General features: G+C 44.8%; 1 protein-coding gene across 1 annotated transcript in view; it reads left to right on the plus strand.

Moving 5' to 3' along the window:
* Positions 1-21,722, plus strand: part of LOC147703521 (serine protease 27-like) — a 93,853-nt gene that overhangs the window by 60,180 nt on the left and 11,951 nt on the right. Inside the window, exons 2-4 of the mRNA XM_086931885.1 lie at positions 9,397-9,423; positions 17,137-17,299; positions 19,217-19,482. Of these exons, the coding sequence (XP_086788011.1) occupies positions 9,397-9,423; positions 17,137-17,299; positions 19,217-19,482 (456 nt within the window). The remainder of the gene's footprint in view (positions 1-9,396; positions 9,424-17,136; positions 17,300-19,216; positions 19,483-21,722) is intronic.

A 21,722-nucleotide genomic window follows, 5' to 3' on the forward strand; every position in this document is an offset into this window, starting at 1 on the left:
TGAAAACTTTCTCAAGCATGCGCACTGTAAGTTCCCCAGCGGGACCCAGGGGTGCTTGTTTGTTGCCACAGCCCGGGTTTTCAACAGCCGACAGGGCGAGCAGCAAATGTGCCGATTGGCTGGTCCACCGGCGCAGCATCCCGCTGCCATTGGATGCCTCGCGTGGGGGTGGCTCGGCATTCGTGTAGGTGCCTGGGTGGGTGGGGTACGGATGCCAGTGCGCCTGCAGCTCAAGGGCCCGGGAGCGATGTCTCCACTCAACGTTGGGGGTCTGGGACTGGCTCTGCGCTCGCCTCCAGTAAGTGTCATTATCAAGGTTCACATATGAACAGCGTCAGCTTTTCTTTTACATTCCTGGAATGTTTTCGATGACCGCTTCAGAATCAAGCCTTGGGTCGGATTCAGCAGTGGATGGACGCTGGTTTGGTATTTACCTGCCCCACCCCCGCCCCATTCCACCGTCCATTACGTGTTTCTGGTTAAGGCAATATGCATTGAGTCTTTCTCCATTATGTTCATCATTATGAACATTTTCAAGGGAGAGGTCGTGTCCTTCCCATGGAGCGCCTTCAATGCTTCGCCCCCTAATGAGCGTCATTTCTCTAGTTTGGAGCTTCCTTTGTCATTCATGTCTTTGGCAGTTAACTTCCTAATGATGACGTTTGCAAAGAACAGCGCCGCAGAATCCCAGGAAAGTGCCAGAACGGTACAAGCACACCTGACAGTCAGACACAGATCTCACTTTGTGTCATGCAGAATTTAAGCGCTAATCCGGCTGAGGCAAGGCCTCACTCCTTTTGTCAGGAACCATCAGTCGCGCTCTACAAGGTGCTTATTAAAAGTTTAATTTATTCTGTACCTCTCGCCCAAAGATTGTAAAAACTCACCTTTTTTCATGTGCAGGATTAGGTGTTATGTTCATGCAGCAACCTAAAGTTATTTTATTTTGCCATTGAATGAATTGAAGTTTTGAGGAATCGAATATTGTTTTTAAATTCCAGATTTTAGGCGGAGGGACGCTGCCATGATGGCAGGCCATGATTGGAGGGCAGCCTTCCGTAGATGCCAACTCTGTACTAAACACTGCAAACATGTGCAACCACTTAAGAGTTCCTTCGGTGGTTCACCGCGGATCTGCGGAAAACCACAGTGAACAAACTCCTCCTGTGGTGAAGAGAGTCCTTAAAGTCAGTCCTCCCCGAGCCAGCAGTGGTCTGCTCCATACCTCAGCAGTACTGCACCTTTCTTGGTTGTTAATGTTAAGCCATCTTATGCACTGCCGAGCTTGCTTTATTTTTTGCTCTGGTTTAACACTGGCGTGGGAATTTGCATTTTCACTACCTTTTAGGGATACATTTTCTGTTGCTATAATACTTTTAATATGTTCCTCGACCTCTCCCATCCCTGACTCGGTCAAAAAGTTAGTACCACTGTAGTCTTAATTCATTTTTCCCACAGAAGTCCGTTCCCTTTCATCTGCTGCGGGCTAGCTTCTACTGTGTTTTGGAGGTAATACTGAGAGGCTTCCTTCCCACCTTTTTACTTTGGTTCAGGTCTTTTAATTTGTCCCACGTTGTACTTTTCAGCTGTCTCTCTTCTCTACCAATTGTAGCTTCCAATCCAGGCACAATACATTCTGCCCTTCTTTCGGTCACGGCATGGGTAATATCAGTGTCGGGGAAAACGCTTTTTAAAAGCCAGGCACCATGTTGTTAATCTAATGTTGCATCAAATCTGTTACTTGCCTTTCTTAATGTTGAGAATTTTATGCTCACTTAACCTAAGAGTGAGTAGGCCATTTTGAGTTGTCAGATAAAATATGGGTATCATTTACGGTATCAGTGACAGTATTTGTGAATACTTTACATCCTTTGTGCTGCATAATATGATTAGGACTTTAGTTTATTCTCGTTGGGGTCTGAGGCTCTTTTCTCACTCATAATATACATTTACCCCTTTAACAGCTTAGTATAATAAGTAGCTGTTTACTTTTGATGTTTCCCAGCAATCAGTGAGTTCCTTTTAATGGCAGCCTGTCTTCTCCGCTCTTTTTGAGAGGGTCACACTGGGATTATAAGAGATACACTCCAATCACATCTGCAGCACTATCACAAATCTTATCCCAGAATGAGGTGGGCCCTCATTTCTCCCTCTTAGGGCTTCCTCGGAGTCTGCCAGACCATGAGGCTTACCAGAACAGAAAACCACTCCGCACACACCTGCATCTTCCATCCCTTCCTCCCTCAAGCTCGGACCGCCCTTAAGCTCTACTAAGGCCATAGGCACGTGAAAGACATCAAGAAGGTAGTGATGGCGCCATGGTTCTTGATAGCTCTTGGCATTGAAAGCACAGCATAAAACACACGATAAGGTTTCTTGTAGGTAGAAGTCTATATTAGAAATCAGAATCTGCTTAACTCTACTCCACAGTGAAAAACATGGAGCCCTCTCCTACGCTGCCCACAAGTGTATCTTCCCTCATAGCATAAGATTACTACCCCAGCAAATAAGTCTTCCCTGGCCGGATGCTTTACAGCTGCCCTCGATAGGAAGCCGTAGAATCTTTAATGAGGGCAGTACGCTCTGGAATGGCTTGCTTACCAGAAGCTCTTCTTTCTGAGCATATATTGATCTGCTCAAGAGCACAAGAGGCCTGTTAATGTACTGAGACCTCTTCCCCTACCCTCTCATATGTCTCACTAGTCCAGCAGGATTCAGTGTCAGTGACCACACCTCTTTTCTAGAAAGTATATGCCCGAGCAGATCTGATTCCAAGGTGAATGTTTTACAACACTCCCATGCTTTCCAGCTAGGTCTGCACAACAGAAACACATTTGCGTACGTAAACCTATGTCACTGGACTCTTCAGGCTCCCCAAATGCCCAAGCCTAAACTGTAAAGGGCTAACTGCATGACTATTCTAGTGTGTGTGTCGTCATTATTCCTTAGGGGCTGCTATCTTTCAACATTGTAAAGTGCTTCGACTCAAAAGTTACATATTTTAAAACGCCATTCTTACATATATATTATATTTCATCCATTTGTCTCCTGGGTAGAGCACGATCGCGCATAGTATCAGTGTTTCACCCTTCTTTTTTTTCTGTACGGCGTTTAGGTTGCACCGCCAAAGATCCACGGGATATCAGACAGACAGACCCCCTTTGCACAGGCTCGCTCCTTGAAATATGTAGCGCTTTCCGTCTCTAGATTTAACTGTGGTTAATGCATGATATTTTTGAAACATAAACACACTGTTTACCCTGGAATGCTTCTTATCATATCCTATCGGTTTATTCTGCTGGCCAACTCTTAGGCATTTTCCCACAAAGAATTGAAACGCCAGGTCTGAGACATTACAACTTAATTAAGCTTAGGAGGCCTTAGATTTACGCTTAGCAGCATATGGTAAATAAACAAAGTCTGTAGCTTAATGGCCCTTGTGGGTGTGACTACATTAGGAGCCTTCTTGGAAATAAAGAGGGCGAGGAATCAGACGCATTTACACACAACAAGGGAACATGGCTTTCTGATTCCATAGCAGACTCGTAATAGATTTTGTTTTTAACTCTTCCATGCCAGCAATATGAAATACTCAATCAGAAAATGGTGCTATGATTGTGGTGTCGAGTTCAATGTGCTGCAACTCTAGGCCCATATATGATACTTTTATGATCATGATGCATGCTCTGCCGTGGTGTTGGGCGTGTGTGACCTGAGGTAAGAGGTAGGAGGGCCCAATTTTGTGGTGTGAGGTGGGTCTAGATCTGTGTATGCTCAGAATAGTGATGAAACACAAACATTTCCCTCACTACAGGCACTGCTGTATTGCAGGTTTCTTGAATACCCAGGGATGCATATTAAGGGCAGTATCTGCCTTTGATTTATGAAGTGAGTTGATGACAGCATACCTTTCAATGTGGCATGCAGACCGGCCAGGTTTATCATTTATATCAATTTTGTCATGTTAGATGTTGTATTTACTACAGGTTGTGATTCCTACATAATTGATTAGTGACGTATTGGTCTTGCTGAGGATGGAGCAATGGAGATTGGGCAAAAGATGATGGCTATGACAGCAAGTGTCCTATTATTTAATTTTGGCAATTCACCTTTGCATTTAGATCTCCCCATGCTTTTGGATGCATGAATGATGCAGCGATTGACAAGGCATATCTAATTGTCAAAAGACAAGGAATACATAAAGGGGAATTTAGAGACACCTTCGCAGATCCATTCTGCAATGGTTTTTTAGGACATACTTGACATAACTTTCATATTGTTCATATTCAACTTCTTACTGAAGTGCATATTGCTCCAAACTGTCATCCCTTTTTGGTCCATGGCTATGCATACACACAAATTAGAAGATGTAACACACTAGTCTAGCAATCAACAGTGAGGGACTAGCAATTTAAGAAATCAGCATGTTTTCCATCCAGTGGAGTTATGGTAGAGTCATTTACATGTTCACGACTGCTATACAATCAGCCAGTCTCTGATTCCTGTATCTAGCAGAAAGGGTATGAAACCAGCATGAAAACAGATTACACATTACATTACCAAGGGTTCATTCCCTGCCCGTAAAGGCACATTGCCTGATCAGTCAATGTGTTTTCTGTTACTGATCATCTGTTTTCCTCTCCATATTGTTGTGATGTTAATGCTATTGGTTTTACTGGAAATTGTGTTGTATTTACAGAAGTGATATAGTTGAAGTAAAAGGCACTTTACGCCCATTCCCAACCCCACCCATCCATGGGTTGCGGAAGCTAATTAGCAGACTGGGAGCATTGCTTTTATTTTCCTTTAGTGTAATAGGCTGGCTGGTGAAGTACACTTCCCATAGTGTGCAGTCACTTCAATTTGCCTTTAGGTGACTACCTGGCTTGATGGTGGTTTTCTATTTGATTTCATGTAACTCCTTGTCTTGATGAGTGCATTGGTTTTAGTTTGTTTGAGGTAACTGCTTCACATGCTGGTTTCATCACACAGCTGATACCCACCCTGAGAAAGCCAGAGCTGCCCTGTTAGTGGTATCAACACCAGTTCGCTTAGGTTCCTTACAGCTCCTTCACTTGAAGTGTGTTACCACCTACCCGTTACTTGTTGTATCCTGCTCGTACCAAGTCAGACCCAGACCAGTCCCCACAGTTGCTCCGGATTAATGGACATTGTCATGTCATCTCAGGCGCGATGTAAAGAGTGAGCTGAGGACTCTTTTGGCTCAAGAACCAACTAGCTGGTGACCCTTGTGGTTGTTTAAAGATTTAAGATCAGCCTGTAACTCAGTCTTGAGCTGGGTCGGTGACCTCGATTACAAAGTGGCTGTGCCAGATGTCCCATTATGACCCCTTTTGCCTGTCTCCCCTTCAGGCGCACAGGGCATAAAACTGGGGGGTTCTCAACCCTGCCAAAAAACTGAGGGGTGACCCTAAGAGCACAGCTGCCATCCTATCAGGGGTGGGATGCTTTAGTGTGCTGGTCTGGTTTTCTGGGTGCATTGGCTCAAGTTTTTTCCCATGCAATTGATTGGGTGTCTTGGTAAGTTGCTTTTATGTGAATGTCTGACTTATGACTGTGCATTCCTTTCAGTGTGCACTTGCTTCAGTTTACTTTTGAGTCACTGTCTAGTTTGCTGGATGTATTGCTTTCATTTTTCTTTCATTAAACTGTTTGACTTGCTTGGTGCTTTTATATTGGTGCCTGCATGCTGAGGTGTACTCTTCTTCAGTTTAAATGTATGTGACTGGCCTGTTGACTAGCACCCTGCTTTCAAAGTGAAGGTTCACAGGTTCACACTTGCTTTAGTTTACTTTTGTATGGTTGACTGCATGCACTGTTTTGCTGGATGCATTGCTTTAAGTTACTACTTGATGCATTGCTTTCAGTTTGCTTTAAAGTAATTGCCTCTCATTTTCCCAAAGCTTTGTGAAGGCTGTTTCCCAACTGCGTGCAACTTCTTCTACTCTTAGAGCTGAGATTTTCACGAAAGTCTTATAGTCTGAATTCAGCACCTGAGCGTAATAGGACGAAATGTATGAAGCTCTGTGGTTATACTGAATAAGCAGCTACCTATGTTATGCCATCTATTAATGTAATAACTGCACTTTCACAATTGCTTTATTAACCTTCCTGCTTTCTCAAATTTGCTTGAAAATGCACGATTTTTCTTCTTTTTTTCAAAGTTTTCTTGGGGGGGGGGGGGGGTTATCCCCCCAAACCCCCCTTTTGGGGTTCGGGCTCGCTCGCTACGCTCGCTCGCTACGGTGCTGGATGCAAATTACTTTGCGCCCCACCACTTTGAAATGTCACCCACCGCCCCTGGGGACATGTAGTACAAGGTAGTACTCACTCACAGTGTTTGTTGTAGCCCGGGTCTAGATGCACAACCGGTGCTGTCCAGCCTTTGACACTAGTGTTTTGTTCCTGTTTAACTCATCATATACATGCAAAAAGAACAGTTGATGGATGGAATGCTGAACAATGTCAAGCACTCAACCCCAGTCAGAGATCTGAGCCTAAATCAATTGTTTGCCTTTGCTTACCATGCCATTCAAGTTTGGACCCAGCCATATGTAAATCAGTCTTGAACCTGCTCCCCATGGGAACATTCCAGTCCTCCCTGGACCTAGAAACAAGCATCCTAGGACCGGTTTTGGGGTATCACCCGTCTTCAGCCAGGACAGCTTGACTCCAGTGGCATGGCAAGCACGGTACTGATGTCTGGGCGTACCCGTCCCACTTAGGGTGATAAATGCAAAACATACGTTTGGTGGACTGAATGCTAAACAATGTCAAGCACTCAACCCCAGTCAGAGATCTGGGCCTAAATCCATCGTTTTTTTCCCACCAAACAATTCCAGTTTGGACCCAGCCATATGCAAATCAGTCTAAACCCTGCTCTCTATTAGAACTGTCCAGCCCGAACCCCCAGGCCGGGTCTTCCCTGGACCCGAAACAATAATTCTAGGACCTAAGTGGGATGGGTATGCCCTGACGTGCCGAGACATTAGTTCTGTGCACACTGTGTCACTTGAACCAAGCTGTACCCAGCCAATAAGCCCATAACTAGAGTAAAAGGGGTCCTGGGTTGCTTGTATTCCAGTTCAGGGAGTACTTGGTTTGGCAGTTCGGGCTGGTCTGTTCCCATTGGAGCGGGGTCAGGACCAATTTGCATATTGCTGGGTCCAAACTGAGGTGGCATTAAATGCAGAATAACAATCGAGTGGGTTGCGGTCCGATTGCTTATCAGTGGTTCAGATTAATTCAAGCTTTCCATTCATCACTGTTTAGTATACTTAATAAATAATCAAATAGGCAGAAAGTTATTTTAGGGGGTAGCATGACCTGCTGGTCAATTTTGTCAATGTTCGGTATTGTAAACAGTGTTTATATGGCACAGCATCACTAAGAACCATGGAATATATTTAAACACAATGGGCCCTATGTACAAAGAGCCTCCGCTCTCATTGTGGAGATAGCGGCTTGACTACGGAGCCTTCGCCACGGGTGCGGGGGTCTTAGTGAATCGGCCCCAAATTTGTGTGCTTGTGGCTGATGGGCTCAGGCAAGGGCTACACGTTTCCCAGAGGTAGTGGACACGGTAAACAGCAAATCTGTACTGGAGCTCCAGTATAAGCATGAGCGAATTTTGCGGATCTCGCGTTCGCGAATTTTGCGGATTTGCGGATTCGCAATCCGCAAAATCCGCGAATTCCCGCGAATTTGCGGATTTTTTTTTTTTGTGTTCGCCCGTGTTTCTGCCAGTTCGCGAGGGTTTTGTACACTTTCGCAAATTGCGAACTTACCTGTCGGGTCGCAAGTTTCGCGAACTTGTTGTTTCTACGTGTCCAGCCTGTTTGGGACACTCTTCTTCATCACTGCCACTCTCTGTCACCACTGCCACTCTCTGACTACTCATGCCACCCTCTGGCCCACCCATGCCACCCTCTGTTTCATCACCACACCCTCTGGTTGTCCAGTGTACATTATTTTCGGCAAAGCAAAGCACACCTTCCCTGCCTCAAGTGACCTGAATTAATTTGGGGCTGATTCATGTGTCACAGAATATTTTTTTAGCTGGCACCTGCTTCCTTAGTGCGCCCTGATTAGTGATCTTTTGCACTTGCTAAGTGCTTTCATTGTTGCAAAATTAGTTACAACACCTGCCCTGCCCCAACTGACAATAATGAATTAGGGGCTGATTAATTGATTTTAACTTCCAGCCTGGCTCCTGCTTGTCTCCCTTAGCTGTAATTCAGGACCTTTGTGGCATATGTGTAACTATTCTGAGGTTCAGAGCAGGGTCACATACTAGTTTCAACTGGCAACTGAACTCTGGAGGGGCCCCTCAGGAAGCACTCCAGGAAATGGCTACTAATGATGAGCCTGAACTTTTGAACCTGGTAAGTAGTTACTTTCAGTTTTGCTAAGATCGTATTTCTGCAATTTTGCACTTATTCGCGGGGCGCGAACTCACGCGAACAGTGCGAGCAGTGCGAGCAAAATCCGCTGCTCGCGGATTTGCGGATTTTGCGGGAAATTCGCAAATCTCGCGGATTGCGGATTTCCCGAAAATCCGCAAAATCCGCGAGCGGAACGGATTTTCCGCCCCGCCTACTCCAGTAGTGCCTCACCCACCAGCCATGGCATCCATGAGCAATGTAAACAGAGGTAACTGGGCTGGGGCTCACTGCCTCAGGCAAAGGATGTGCTTCAAATGGTTGCCGTCTCAGGTCTCAATGGTAAGGGTATCCATCAGTGGCGGCTCCTCCGCCTTAGCAGAGGAGTATCGCCCCACTGCTGCAAAGCAGTGAAAGAAAGAACAAATACAGTGATAATAACTCGGGCTGCTGTCATTCCATTTCTTCCATGCTGTGCAGCTTTGTGGGGCTGCTCTGCTTGGAGCCATGCCCACTCCAAGTGGGCATGAGTCTTTGGTCGGTCAAAGAGTCATGCGCACTTCGCATGTTCTACATGCAGGCTGAATTATACCCTGCGTGGAGAACATGCCCAGGCCCCCATTCCCTGGCTGAGCGCCGAACCAGGGCGCTCAGACCAATCACATTGCATTGAAGCATTGTGATTGGCTTACGGGAGGGAGCCTTGCTGCTTCCTGTTCCACCCCCGGAGAAGAGAGACTGCAATGTCTTAGGAGAGAGCGGGAGAGTGGCGAGGAGGTACTTTTTTCCTTTTTTACATTATTTTTGCATGTTATATGATAAATACACAATAGCTCAAGAAACGTTTGTTACACTGATATGCAGTTTTGTAATAAGTCCTTACACGAGGGAGAGTGACGCTCGCCAAAGCAATAATACTTGCTCTACATATTCAAAATGTACCCCATCTCCTGAATTAACCTGCATGTAATTTCCATTTCCTCTTTGTTTTTAGGGTTCCACAGCACCTGGGCATTTTCAGGTAAGGAATACTCCATTATTGTGTAAATCACATGAGTGCAGTATCATCAGTTTGTTGCTGTCTTCTAGCCTACACAAACATGTTGCCCTTACACCTCCGTCTTAGTCCCACATTCTCCTTTGCGACGTTCCATTTATGCCGGAAGTTCTCTACCTTCCTCCACAGTGTCTAAACACTGTAGAATTCCGCTCGCGACAAAATGTGAAGTCTATCTCGCCTCACATTGTGGCCAATCAAGACAGGAGCGAACCGCTATGTGTTGTGTTTACTTAGCGCCCGAGAGGCAACCCATGTCCACCGCGTGCATATGCCCAAGGCCTAATGACTTTGGGCATAGGCAGTGGTTGGGGTTGTCAGTTGTCACTGAGCCTTGATGGAGAGACAACACTAATCTTGCCTTACCTGTATTTCCTAAAGCTGCTCCAGCGTATCTTTACAAATTCTTAAATGGAATATAATTTCGTCATAAGGCCTTGGCATACCCATCCGGTGGACATTGGTTGCCCCATGTCGCTAAGTAAACGCAACACATGTCCTTTTTTATCAATCAATAACGTGCAAGTGCCTCCCAGGAAAAAATGGAATACAGCCAGTGAGGAGACTATAAAATACATAATGAATGAGAATGTACAAGGTGGGAACTAAAATACATAAGGGAATAGGACAGGGAAAGGATCACGGAAATAACCCCCTCACTGGTAATACATCTGGAAGAACAAGAAACATAACTAGATGCATAGTGAAAATGACTCCAGATAATACCCCCACGCATATGAGGATAATGAAATAACTGACAACCCAACCCCTGCCTATGGTCAATGTTCCAAGTGGAATGTAGTTTCGTCATAAGGCCTTGGGCATACGGACATGGTGGGCATGGGTTGCCTCGCGGGAGCTAAGTAAACACAACACTATGTGCAGGAAGGGTTTGCTACTGGACCTTTCTTCTCATTAGTCTCCCGAGCTCTCTCTCTCAACTTCAGTCTACCTACAACAGTTCTGTTTGTCTTATTTCCAGCTCTTTTATTTTTAACATGCCTTGTTCAATCTTCTATACCTTCATTGTTTACACGTTCATTTTTGTCTTCAATGTCATTTACCCAGCTCCTATGGTGCTCTCCCTGCCAGACTCTAAAAACTGTTAACCTCAGAACTCCTATTTGTACTTTCACAGCTGGAATGGTGAGGTTTGGTGTGAGATCCTTTTTTTCTCTTTTATTTTTTATTAAACAAGAGTATGTGCTGATGAGCATTTAGGTGGAGCTATTGGTGCCAGTATCGCCAATCATACTCAATCTCCCATTTTCCTATGGCAAAACAGACCAAACCTCATTCGTCAACATATTCAAGCACTTCCTGGTGAAAATTTCAGCCCTGTAAAAATTTACTCACAATCATACATTGATGATACCCAGAAAAATTGGGCTGATTAATGATTATGGCCCATATGCAAATTAAGGAATCTTTTGCCTTTGCTCCCAAACCTACGGGCAGACGCAAATGCATATAGGCTGTCAAGAAGTGCACTTTTCACCTCAGATGGAGCGCTTTGCTTCTTACAAACTCTGGTGTAAAATCAGGTTCATGAACATAATCGCCGATTATTCTTTAGTTCCATCTAGGGTTAAACATCATATTTCAGTACATCTCAATAATATGAAGTATATCAGGCTCCACAAGGAAGTCAGAGTGGTTACGTTTCAAACCATAAATGTTTATTAAAGGATTAGCAAAGTTACACATTCAAAATCATCAAAGTTGTTATTAGTCGATAATGAATACATGAATGCATTAGTCAAAGTACATAATTCAAAGCATTTCAAAGTCCTAACAGCAAAGACCACCTATTATAATGTTGTCTCAAAAGGGAACTGAAGTAAATCAGTTCTCCCACAAAGAGATGCCCCTACTCTGCGAAGTTAGGAAAAGGTTCTACTGTGAAGTCTAGAAAAAAGGGTTTCTCGTTAAGAGTCAGACAAGGAAGCTGGCAGGGAATCTTCTGAGTTCTTGTCTACATTGAAATAGCTTAAATCACCCAATTCTAAGATTTGATACACCAACACATGGTTCCCATACACTGGACTAAGCATGTTAAAGCACAAACTGAGAATATAATCGCACTATGTTTTCAAGTTGTTACACAATGCAGCTTTTCTAAACATCCTTCTCAGCAACATAATGAGATGCATTGGACCAGGTTATTCTCTACTGGTACATTGCAACAGCTTACTGACACATTCTATGAGTAATGTTCCCTCTGATTTATTTCCTCTGTGTGCGGCAGTGGAGGGTCTCTGTGCGCTGCAACCATGGCTATGTGCGCCAGGAACCAAACCGTGCTTGTCTGCGGCGCCAAATGGCACTCAAAATGTTTACTTTAAAAAGTGAAAAGATGGTGCATTTTCACATATACGGAGCCAAAATAAGGGTCTTAAAGGCAGTTTGCAAATTTATTTTATTGCCTGTATTTTCATTGTTGTGTCTCTGACTGCTGTTGTCTGTTTTCCCCGCTGCCTGTACTTGGTCCGTGCCCCTTTTTCTTCCCTCTGTTCCCCTCGCTGTCCCTGTGCTCTCTCTGCCCGGTCTTTCCTTCTGTACCCCTCGCTGCCCGTGTCTCTGCCCAGTTTTTCCTTCTGTTCCCTTTGCCTCGCTGCCCCGTGCCTCTCTGACCGTTCTGCCTTCTGTTCTTAGCTGCCCCTATATTTCTGTATTCTGTATTTTGCCTCTGTGCCATTAGTTTTTTTGTACCCGTCTGCCCTCTGTGCCAATCTTTGTTGTGACCTTCTGCCCTCTGTCCCACTCGTTTTTGTGCCCTTGTGCCTTATCCACTTTGTTTTCCCCTTGTTTTTTTGTGCCTTTCTGCCCTCTGTTCCACTCCTCTTTCCCCTCATTTTTTGCCTTTCTGCCCTCTGTCCCACTCGTTTTTGTAGCTTTCTGCCCTCTGTTCCACTCGTTTTTGTGCCCTTCTGCCCTTTGTCCCATTCGTTTTTGTGCCCTTCTGCCCTCTGTTCCACTCGTTTTTGGGCCCTTCTGCCATCTGTCCCACTTGTTTTTGTGCCCTTCTGCCCTCTGTTCCACTCGTTTTTGTGCCTTTCTGCAATCTGCCCCACTCGTTTTTGTGCCCTTCTGCCCTCTGCCCCACTCGTTTTTGTGCTGCCCTCTGTCCCACTCGTTTTTGTGCCTTTCTGCCATCTGTTCCACTCGTTTTTGTGCCCTTCTGCCATCTGTCCCACTCGTTTTTGTGCCTTTCTGCCCTCTGTCCACTCGTTTTTGTGCCCTTCTGTCATCTGTCCCACTCGTTTTTGTAGCTTTCTGCCCTCTTTTCCACTCGTTTTTGTGCCCTTCTGCCCTCACTCGTTTTTGTGCTGCCCTCTGTCCCACTCATTTTTGTGCCTTTCTGCCATCTGTCCCACTCATTTTTGTGCCCTTCTGCCATCTGTTCCACTTGTTTTTGTGCCCTTCTGCCCTATTTCCCACTCGTTTTTGTGCCCTTCTGCCCTCTGTCCCACTCGTTTTTTTCCTTGTTTTATGCCCCTCTTGCCTTCTGTTCCGCTCGTTTACCCAGCCGCTGTGACCCCTGCGGCCCCGCCCTCATGACTGCCCACTGTGGCCTTTTGATTAAATATTGCTGTTAATCGGAGCCCCTTCACGGGCTCCGATTAACATCAATACTTAAACAAAAAGCCACAGTCTGCCCCGCGCTTTAATAACAAAAGTGTAGAGACAATTTCCAAACACAGTATGTGCTAAAGTACACGCTCTGTTTGGAAAGTGTCTACGCTTTTGTTAGTAAAGCGCGAGCAGACTGTGGCTTTTTGTTTAAGTATTGATGTTAATTGGAGCCTGTGAAGGGGCTCCAATTAACAGCAATATTTAAACAAAAGGCCACAGTCTGCCCCGCGCGCCCACATAGCCACCAGCCCCCCCGCCTCCTTACCTACAGTCGTCATGTTCCCGCCGCTCGCTTCTTCAAAGCGGCCGGCGGCACTCTCTCGCGCGACGTCCTGTGTGCACGCTCCTAGTGAGTCGGTGCGCGGGGATGTAAGGAGAGGTGCACGCGCGCGCCCTAGAGGGAACGGTGTCTATGAGTATCACGTAAAGGAAAACATTTCACATGAGACCACAAAATCAAGGCCACATCAAAATAATACATTTGGAGTCAACTTATCCTGGAAAAAAGAAAGACGTGTTATAGAAGCAAGATGGCAGCCAAACAAAAGCCATCTGAAACAGTGGCGTAGGTAGCCGTTGTCCCGCCTGTGGCAGTCCCTGCGTTTGCCGCCCGCCAGCCTCATGTAAGAGTGGTGGGGGGGTGCTGGCGGTTCCTGCAATGGCCGCCCCACCGCAAGTAATCTGGGAAGGGGGTTAGGCCTCCCCCAAAACTTGTGCCACCCCCTTGCTAAACCACTGCATCTAAATGCAAGCCTACATAATGTATAGTCAATCTGAACTTGAATAACACGTACTAAATGCATTTGCGTGAGTACCTGTTAATGTCACTAAAATGGCCAAATACATATGAAAATTTCTCCACCAAATACTCCCTCTGGTGACTCTGGGAGCCATCAAACATTACACCTACATTTCTTTCTTAAACCTCCCTTTACACAACAGTTGTCAACTTTTGAAGCTTGTGTATAGAGTCCTCTAAATCTTTCAGCTCATCATAAATGTGGCTCTGCTTTTCTCTTTTGCATCTTGACCCACCTTTTGCAGTAATACGGCTTAAAATAATGCAGTCTCTCTTTTGTAACAGCTGGGTGATCTGGGAGTAGCATGACGAGGCCAGGCGAGGTCTGTGCAACTCATTGTATAATACAGAGTTACATATTTGCACACATCTTTTTTAATCTATTTATTGGTGATTCAGGTTTAATTATGGCCTTTGGCAAACACTGTAGAAGTGAGTTTTCGTTCAGCAGAAACAAGCTAGAACTGGTTGCAGTATGTGCTTATTTGTGGACAACATTTCGTGCTAATAAGGCTCAAATCCTACGCCTAACTTGCAAGGGGTGCTGTTCAGCAGAGGTTAGGAACAAAATGCTCACCACCTACACTGTACACAAGGTAATGGGGCGTAGTCATTAGAAGTCAAGACTATTAGCTTAGTCAAGTTGCTACCAAAATAATAACAGCCTCAAACATAACTTGGTTTTTAACTGTCGTGTTTTTCAGAGACTTCCCTGATTTATGTTTGGGATGTACTCGCCATGGTCGCCCAACCCATGCTGTGCAAGGATTTTGACTATGTGCTGCGGGGCTAGCTGTTGGGCAAGGTCTTGTGTCCAACCTGCCACGTCCACCCACCTTTAGCTCTGTGCAGCAGGGGCAGGTTAAGGCCGTGTCCGGCGTCCCACTGCGATTAAATTGCTGGCTGCCAAATTTTAAACATAATAACTTCAGAGAGCCAAAGTTATAAGTGAAGGAAACTCACATTTCCCTCAAATTTATCTTTGTCTCCTGGTGGGCAAAGATAAATGAGCTTGATGTAACCACCAGAAAGTTAATCCCACTAAACATCTGTGTAATGATCAAAAGTCCACAAGAGATCATATAGTTTTAAGATGGTTTATGGGTTCATCAAACTACCAGATGTATTAGCAGTTGAACACCTGTTTCATCTCCCGGTCAAAGTCCCCACCCTGAAGGGCCTGCATGAAATGAGAAAACAAAGAGTAGGCTAAACATGCATAGCCACATTTTGTGTAAATCCACCCGAAGGAGCCATAGTTATCAGTAATGAAAAAGGTTTTGATCCCTCCCCCCATTGGATCTGCACAAAACCTAAAATACCTGCACTGGGTGTGACATGCTAACTGTCTGCCACATTTGATGCATTTGATTCATCAAACAAAGCTAAAGTTATGAGAAAAGTGAATTACTTATTGGTCCCCACGTTTGATTGATTGGCACGAATCTTGATGTACCAATCAAAAACAAACCTTCTGACAAGTTTGTGAAGATTCACTACACAGTGCCACTTGTATTTAGAAAATGATCATTTGTTTACAGCTGCCCCTTTTAGTTTACCTACCCATCCCACTATCACTCTTGGTGGATCTGTACAAACCTACAAATGCTTAAAGAAGGCTACAAATCAACGAAAAAGGTATTAATACATCAAAAGTATTTTTGAACCCCTTCCCTTTAACTTTACCTTCCCCCACCACTGGATGCTCATGAAACCTAAAATAGCTGCACCGAGTGACACTTGATAAATACTTGCCACAGGTTGATCAAAATATAATGCTGCCATCCCCCTTTCTGTATGCCCCCCTTTATGGATTAATACAAAACGTGACACACCAATAGAAAACTATCTTTTCTAGTGTATGCCAAATTTTGTGCAGAATCATGACACAGTGCCAAACGTATTGTTACATTAACACTTTTACCCATCCCTTTTCAAGGAGGGTGTGGGTGGCAAAAAAGCACATGCAAACCTGCCTGCATGCAATCATAATTACATCCTACACGGTTGCTACCCCAACAATCCAAAACATTTTACATTTGCCTTTTTTCCTCTGCTCCAATGGTAACCCTGGGGCTACTGGTGTACTCTGATACCTGGCCTTTGCAAGGACTCCTACATCGCAGGCTTTGCACTCATACAGAGCGGGACCGACAATACCGTAAATTAACTAGTAATTGTGAGGCAACAAAAGCCAGATTATAATCACGCTTAGTTTGAGACTAAGGTTCCAACTTTCATGCCAAATAAATTTCACAGTGCAGGGACCTAGCAGGAGCAAACTCACAGATAGTCCTAACCTCTGCATTTCAAGCCCCGCGACCTATGCCCTGCATGTAGCCTAGCAAATGCAACAGAGAGGAAAAAGGGTCAGCAGTTTGGGACGGCAAAAAATCAACCTAGCTCAATCCGGTTGGTTAAATACTTTAACAAAACAATGGAAGAGTGAGGCCAAAAATAGAGCGAAACCTAGTTGGTGACATGCTTCATCATTGGGTCCCCACCAAACATGGCAAGGTCCTGTTTTAGGTCAAGCCTACCAGACAGCACAGGCAACTATTTGCCAAAGACATATTGTGCTCTTACCAGGAGGAACATACAGGGGCTTGGAGCCTATGGATCGCTTATCATTGGCTGGCTTTTCTGCCTCACTCATCTGCCTGCTTCTTATTCATGTTCTAGCTTGTCAATCTTGCATTGACCCTCCCATGGAGCATAGACTCTTTACTATCTCTCTTGACTGGCAGACTTCTATGCTTCCACTGCTTGCCTTTCAACCCCTATTTTTTTCTTTCGGGTTAAGCACTCCATGAGATGTGCAGAGCAAGAGGGAAAGGTGAGGATTTGAATAAGAGAGAGCAGTCTTCGATTTCTCAGAAGACAAATATATTTAACATCAATTCTCTCTGCAGCAGGAGTCCGAGAGACACTGCTTTATCCACTCTAGGACAACAGCCCCATCTGGACCTCTAAGTTGGCCACGGACATGGATAGCTGTGTACTGAATTCTAATCTGCAGCTTGGCAGTCATATTGTGGGCACTCACACAAGCACTGCCCTAAAGAGTGCGCACACCTGACAATAGGGGCAGCTCTAAATGAAAACACATCTAGACTAGGCTAAACAGTATAAGCTAACACATAGGTGACTGTCCTAGGAATATGCATCAATAGCACTCTATATCAATTGTTAAGAAATACGCTGATTGATATAAACAGACAGGATGTACCTTTGATCTACAGGATGCGGAAGACCGTTGAGCTCGGACAGAATTGTGGGTGGACAGGACGCCACCAATGGAGAGTGGCCCTGGCAGGCCAGCGTACGCAAGAAGGGGGTACACATCTGTGGTGGGTCCTTGATTTCTGAAACCTGGGTGGTGACAGCAGCTCACTGTTTTATAAGGTAAGTGGTGTCCCCGCATTCAAACACCCTAACTTGGCAGTTCCCAGTTTTGTTTTTGACATAATATTGTTATGTTTTATGAATATATGACTAGTCGGTGGGGAGCAGCTAGCGAAGATGACTTGGCAACTCGGGCCGAGTCAGTGCCTGGTAATCATCTGAGAAGTTTTTTTACTTTATTTAGACAGCCATTTAACCACAGGAGATAGGTAAAGCAGGTGATTTGTGACACACACCTTGTGCCATATTTGAAGCTGTTTGCCTTTTCCAAGCTCATACGGGGCAGTATAGTCTTAGGACCTGGTTATAAGTGGATCTGTAAATTCAGACCCATGTGTAAACCCCTGTTTGCGCATTGATGGGATTACTGAAGATATGTAAAGCATCCAGTACTTATTGGATGTGTAAAATATTTCAACCTTTGTTATATTTCGGCAAGTCAAACCTGCCAAAATGTAATGGGCAAAAGCATATGGTATTTACTGTATCATGTGAATCTTGACACGTTAAACAACAAAATCCACATTATTCCCCACAAACTAGCAATAGTTGATATGTATGGCACCCGATAAATAACGTACCCCGTAGTATTATTATTTATCAGGTGTGTTAAATAACACCTCAAGGTGTAATCAAGCCCTTTGTGCCTTGTAGGTCTCAGTGTCTGAGACCAGTCATACCCCAATTGACCAAAGATCAGAAGCTATCCAGTGTGGTTCTGAATTCACCATTTCACCTTTTGGGCTTGCAGACGAACAACCAGATGGGTTACCCAGGATTTTCTTCAGGGAAATTAGAAATTTGTCAGCTAAATGTCCTTCAGTAACTCCATGGGGAAGAACTTCCACGCTTTTTCTAGATCCTTTATTTGATGTTGGTTTTGTGAGGCGGGAGTTGGGTAATAGAAGTCCACCTGGTTAATTTTCATATTGCAAAGCTAGATAAATACTCCTTGTAGGCAGATATTATTTTCATTACAAATGACATGCAGGCTTTCCTTATTTATGTAACTGGGTGCCTCTGTACTTCAGGCTTAACTGCTTGTGTTTCAGATAACTACTGGATGCAAAGATCGGCTGTTCATCGGCATCACCTCATCTATTGCTTCTGTGCCCATTTATCAGTCAATTTCCATTTTGGTTTGTGCTGTTGTAATGTAATTTCACTGTTATATGCCTGTGGTTCCCATCATCAACAGTTCAGTTGGAAACTCTGATTTAAGAAAACACTCAGCCAAGACCATTGTCTTATCTGGACGTATTACTCGCTGCCCTTGTACAGATAACCCTGATTCCCACTTGAAATAAAGCAGCTGGTAGGTTCAGGTGGTACTTTACTTTATTTATCTAGGAAAACCTAAATAGAGAGGAAAATCACTGGCTGTACTTCCTCTACTATGTAGATAATACTGTAATTGTAATTGCATTTATATAGTGCTTACTACCCCTGACGAGACTTTGAAGTGCTTTTGCAGCGAGTAGCACGCTCCTCCGGAACCCATAAAGGATTAGTGGTGAATTAGCATAGTGAAATATGAAAGTAATTTGAGTGGTGGATGTATTAGTCAGTTATTTGGATTCAGAGGGATAGAAGAGGGGAAAATGTTTGTATTTATTTAGCGCTTGTTACCCCTGTTGGGGTATTGAAGTGCTTTTTCAGCGAGTAGCAGGCTACTCCAGAACCCATAATGGATTAGTGTCAAATTAGTATAGTGAAATATGAAAGTAATTTGAGTGGTGAATATTAGTCAGTAATATGGTGAAGGAACCTCCATCAAAGCAGCAAGATAGTCCTCTGGTGCTCCTGGCTCCAAGTCAGACCCAAGTCTTTCATGCCAAAGCTTTGGTGTTGCTTAGATCAGGGCGGCCCGAAGCTCCTTCTGGACTGTGGAACTTTATCCTCATTCTTTCATTTCAGGGGATTTAAGCTGTCGGAATATGAAGTTGTTCTCGGGGCCTTCCAGCTCTACATGCCTGTTGCCGTTAGCATCCCTGCAAAGGCCATTAATGTCTACCCCACGCACCGATGGCAAGGCTCCAGTGGGGACATTGCCCTGATCGAGCTCCGGGATATTGTCCGCTACACCGATTACATACTGCCCGTCTGCTTGCCATCCATGACAACAACCTTTCCCATGGGCTTGAAATGTTGGGCCACCGGCTGGGGCTCCATCGAGCCCGGAGGTATTTGTCTGGTTTACTGTTTATTTTATGTTGCACAGACTGTTCACAGAGGCATTTTGGAGTATGTCTAGCGGTACTTCTGCAAAACTCTTTTACATCCTCTTACATAGATTTGGGGAAATAGGAATGCTCAGGGAATATTCATACACAATTAGTGCATATTGTAAGGACTGGGTCCTTTCTGAACTTTCATTAATTAGGAGCTTGATGCTTCTGGTTAATAGTGGCTGTGCCTTATTTACAAGGCAGTGTTAAGCCACTTAACATGGCTTAACAATACATTGTAAACAAGGTCCCCTTTCTCGCTATGTTAGCGTGAAAGGAGTGGGCAGTGGGTGTTGCGGAGGGCGTTGCACCGCTGCACCCATTCATTTTGACGCTGCACCCTATGTACAAGGGTGAAGTACATAGGAGGCATTACCAAAATGAAAACCAGGTAAATCCTGGTCTTAAGTTGGCAAAAAGAGGAGAAATGCATTATTTCTCCTCGTTTTTGCTTTTTCAATGTGTGCTGCCTTGTCAGCCTACATTGAAAAAGTAAATTGTCATGCATTGTTTATGAACATGGAGGACAGAATGGCATTTTAGGACTGTTTATGGGCAAGAAGGGGCACCTTCCTACACATAAGCAATCCTCCCCTGCATGCAGACACCCTTTCACCATGGTGCAAGGATGCCTGCTTTGCCGCTAGATTGATAAACTTAGTGTCATCACAGGGGAAAACCCAAAGCTGAACCACTTTCTTGTTATATGGTGCAGCCTTGCATGTCAGAAGTGGCGGACAGAGGCATTAGGCCTAGAAGGCTATGCCTCTCTCCGCCACTTCATTGTATATATGGCCCTAAGTGTCAGGACGGGGCATGTCCAGTGCTGCTGAGTGGCAGCAGCAGAGAGCTGTGCATTTTAAAATGCACATGTCTCTCTGGCCGGCTCTCTTTGGATGGCCAGCCAGAAATGCTCATTTTAAACTTCTCTTAACTGGCTGTCTTAAACAGCTGTGTTAGAGAAAGCGCAGGCCACCATTGCTCATGAGATTGCCAAGTGAATCAGCTCCCTCCAATCCTGGGGCTTCTCTCATGCTGTGAAGTCCTTAGAATCTTTCCAGTTCTAGAAGTCAACAGGGCAAAAACTAATGTTTTCCCTTAATCCAAATATTATAGGAAGAAAATACAGTGGAAGAAAAGCAAGGGCTACGGTGGGAAAATGTGGAAAATACATTATAATCAGAGAGAAGAAAGAGTGAAGGGGACTAGAAAGAAAAGGAAAATGAGAAACCTGAAGAAATACAAAAGGAAGGCAAAGATTAGAAATTTAGAGAAAGGTAGAGAACAAAAGGACACAAATGAAAGAGCAAAGAGAGAAAAAGGAAGAAGAAAATAGGGAGGAAAGATGAATGGGGAAATAAACTATTCATTAGAGAGTGTGGAAGTGCCAAGAGTGACTGCACCAGATTCATTGGTTGTTTAAGCTTTGTTTCATGCACCGCTGAGAACCAAAGAAGGAAATGTAAGTCAGCATCGCTCTGGGTAGGAAACACAGATGAGTTCATCAGGTATAACTGGGCGGAGTATGTAGTGAGTGGCAGTGGCTACAGTGAAATGACTGTACCCTGCTGCATGGGAGAGGCTGCTGACAGACTAATAATGCCCCGGAAGCCTCCATAGATTTCAGTTCGGCTCAGCTTAGCCTGAGCAGCGAGCCCTCAGCGCATGCATCTCAGAAGGTAGAAGCCCTGCAAAGCCTCAGTTCTATCTCCTACTCTGGAGCAAGAGGGTGTGGTGCTGGTGGGAAACACTGCTGACAAACCACCCCCAGTAACAAAAACAGCCTCACCTGTCCAAAACCGGCCTCTACCCTTCCGGCCCACTGGGTAAACGCCCTGTGCCCACTACAGCCAGTCCGGCCCTGATTCTAGTACAAACTCCTGGCTAGACTCACCACACACACAGATGCACTATGGTGTGTAGTAGTGTGGTTGATGCAGAGCACCCAAGAAGTGTACGAGTGCTTCGAAGAGAGCAGCAGTGCCATATCGTTTTAGATATGGTGCTGTCCTGCTTTTTCTTCCTTTTAGACAACCCAGCACATCACTTTTGGTTGCTGCACTGCATTCCATGAAAAAAATAATACATTTATCCCTTAGTATTCATCGGTCCGAGGGTTGCAGTAATGATCAGGTGCGGTATTGCAGCATCACTGCGAGTTGTTCAACTCAGAATGTGGCATGACATTTGGAAAC

This window comes from Lissotriton vulgaris, chromosome 7, assembly GCF_964263255.1.
Source record: "Lissotriton vulgaris chromosome 7, aLisVul1.2, whole genome shotgun sequence".
Classification (NCBI taxonomy): Eukaryota; Metazoa; Chordata; class Amphibia; order Caudata; family Salamandridae; genus Lissotriton; species Lissotriton vulgaris.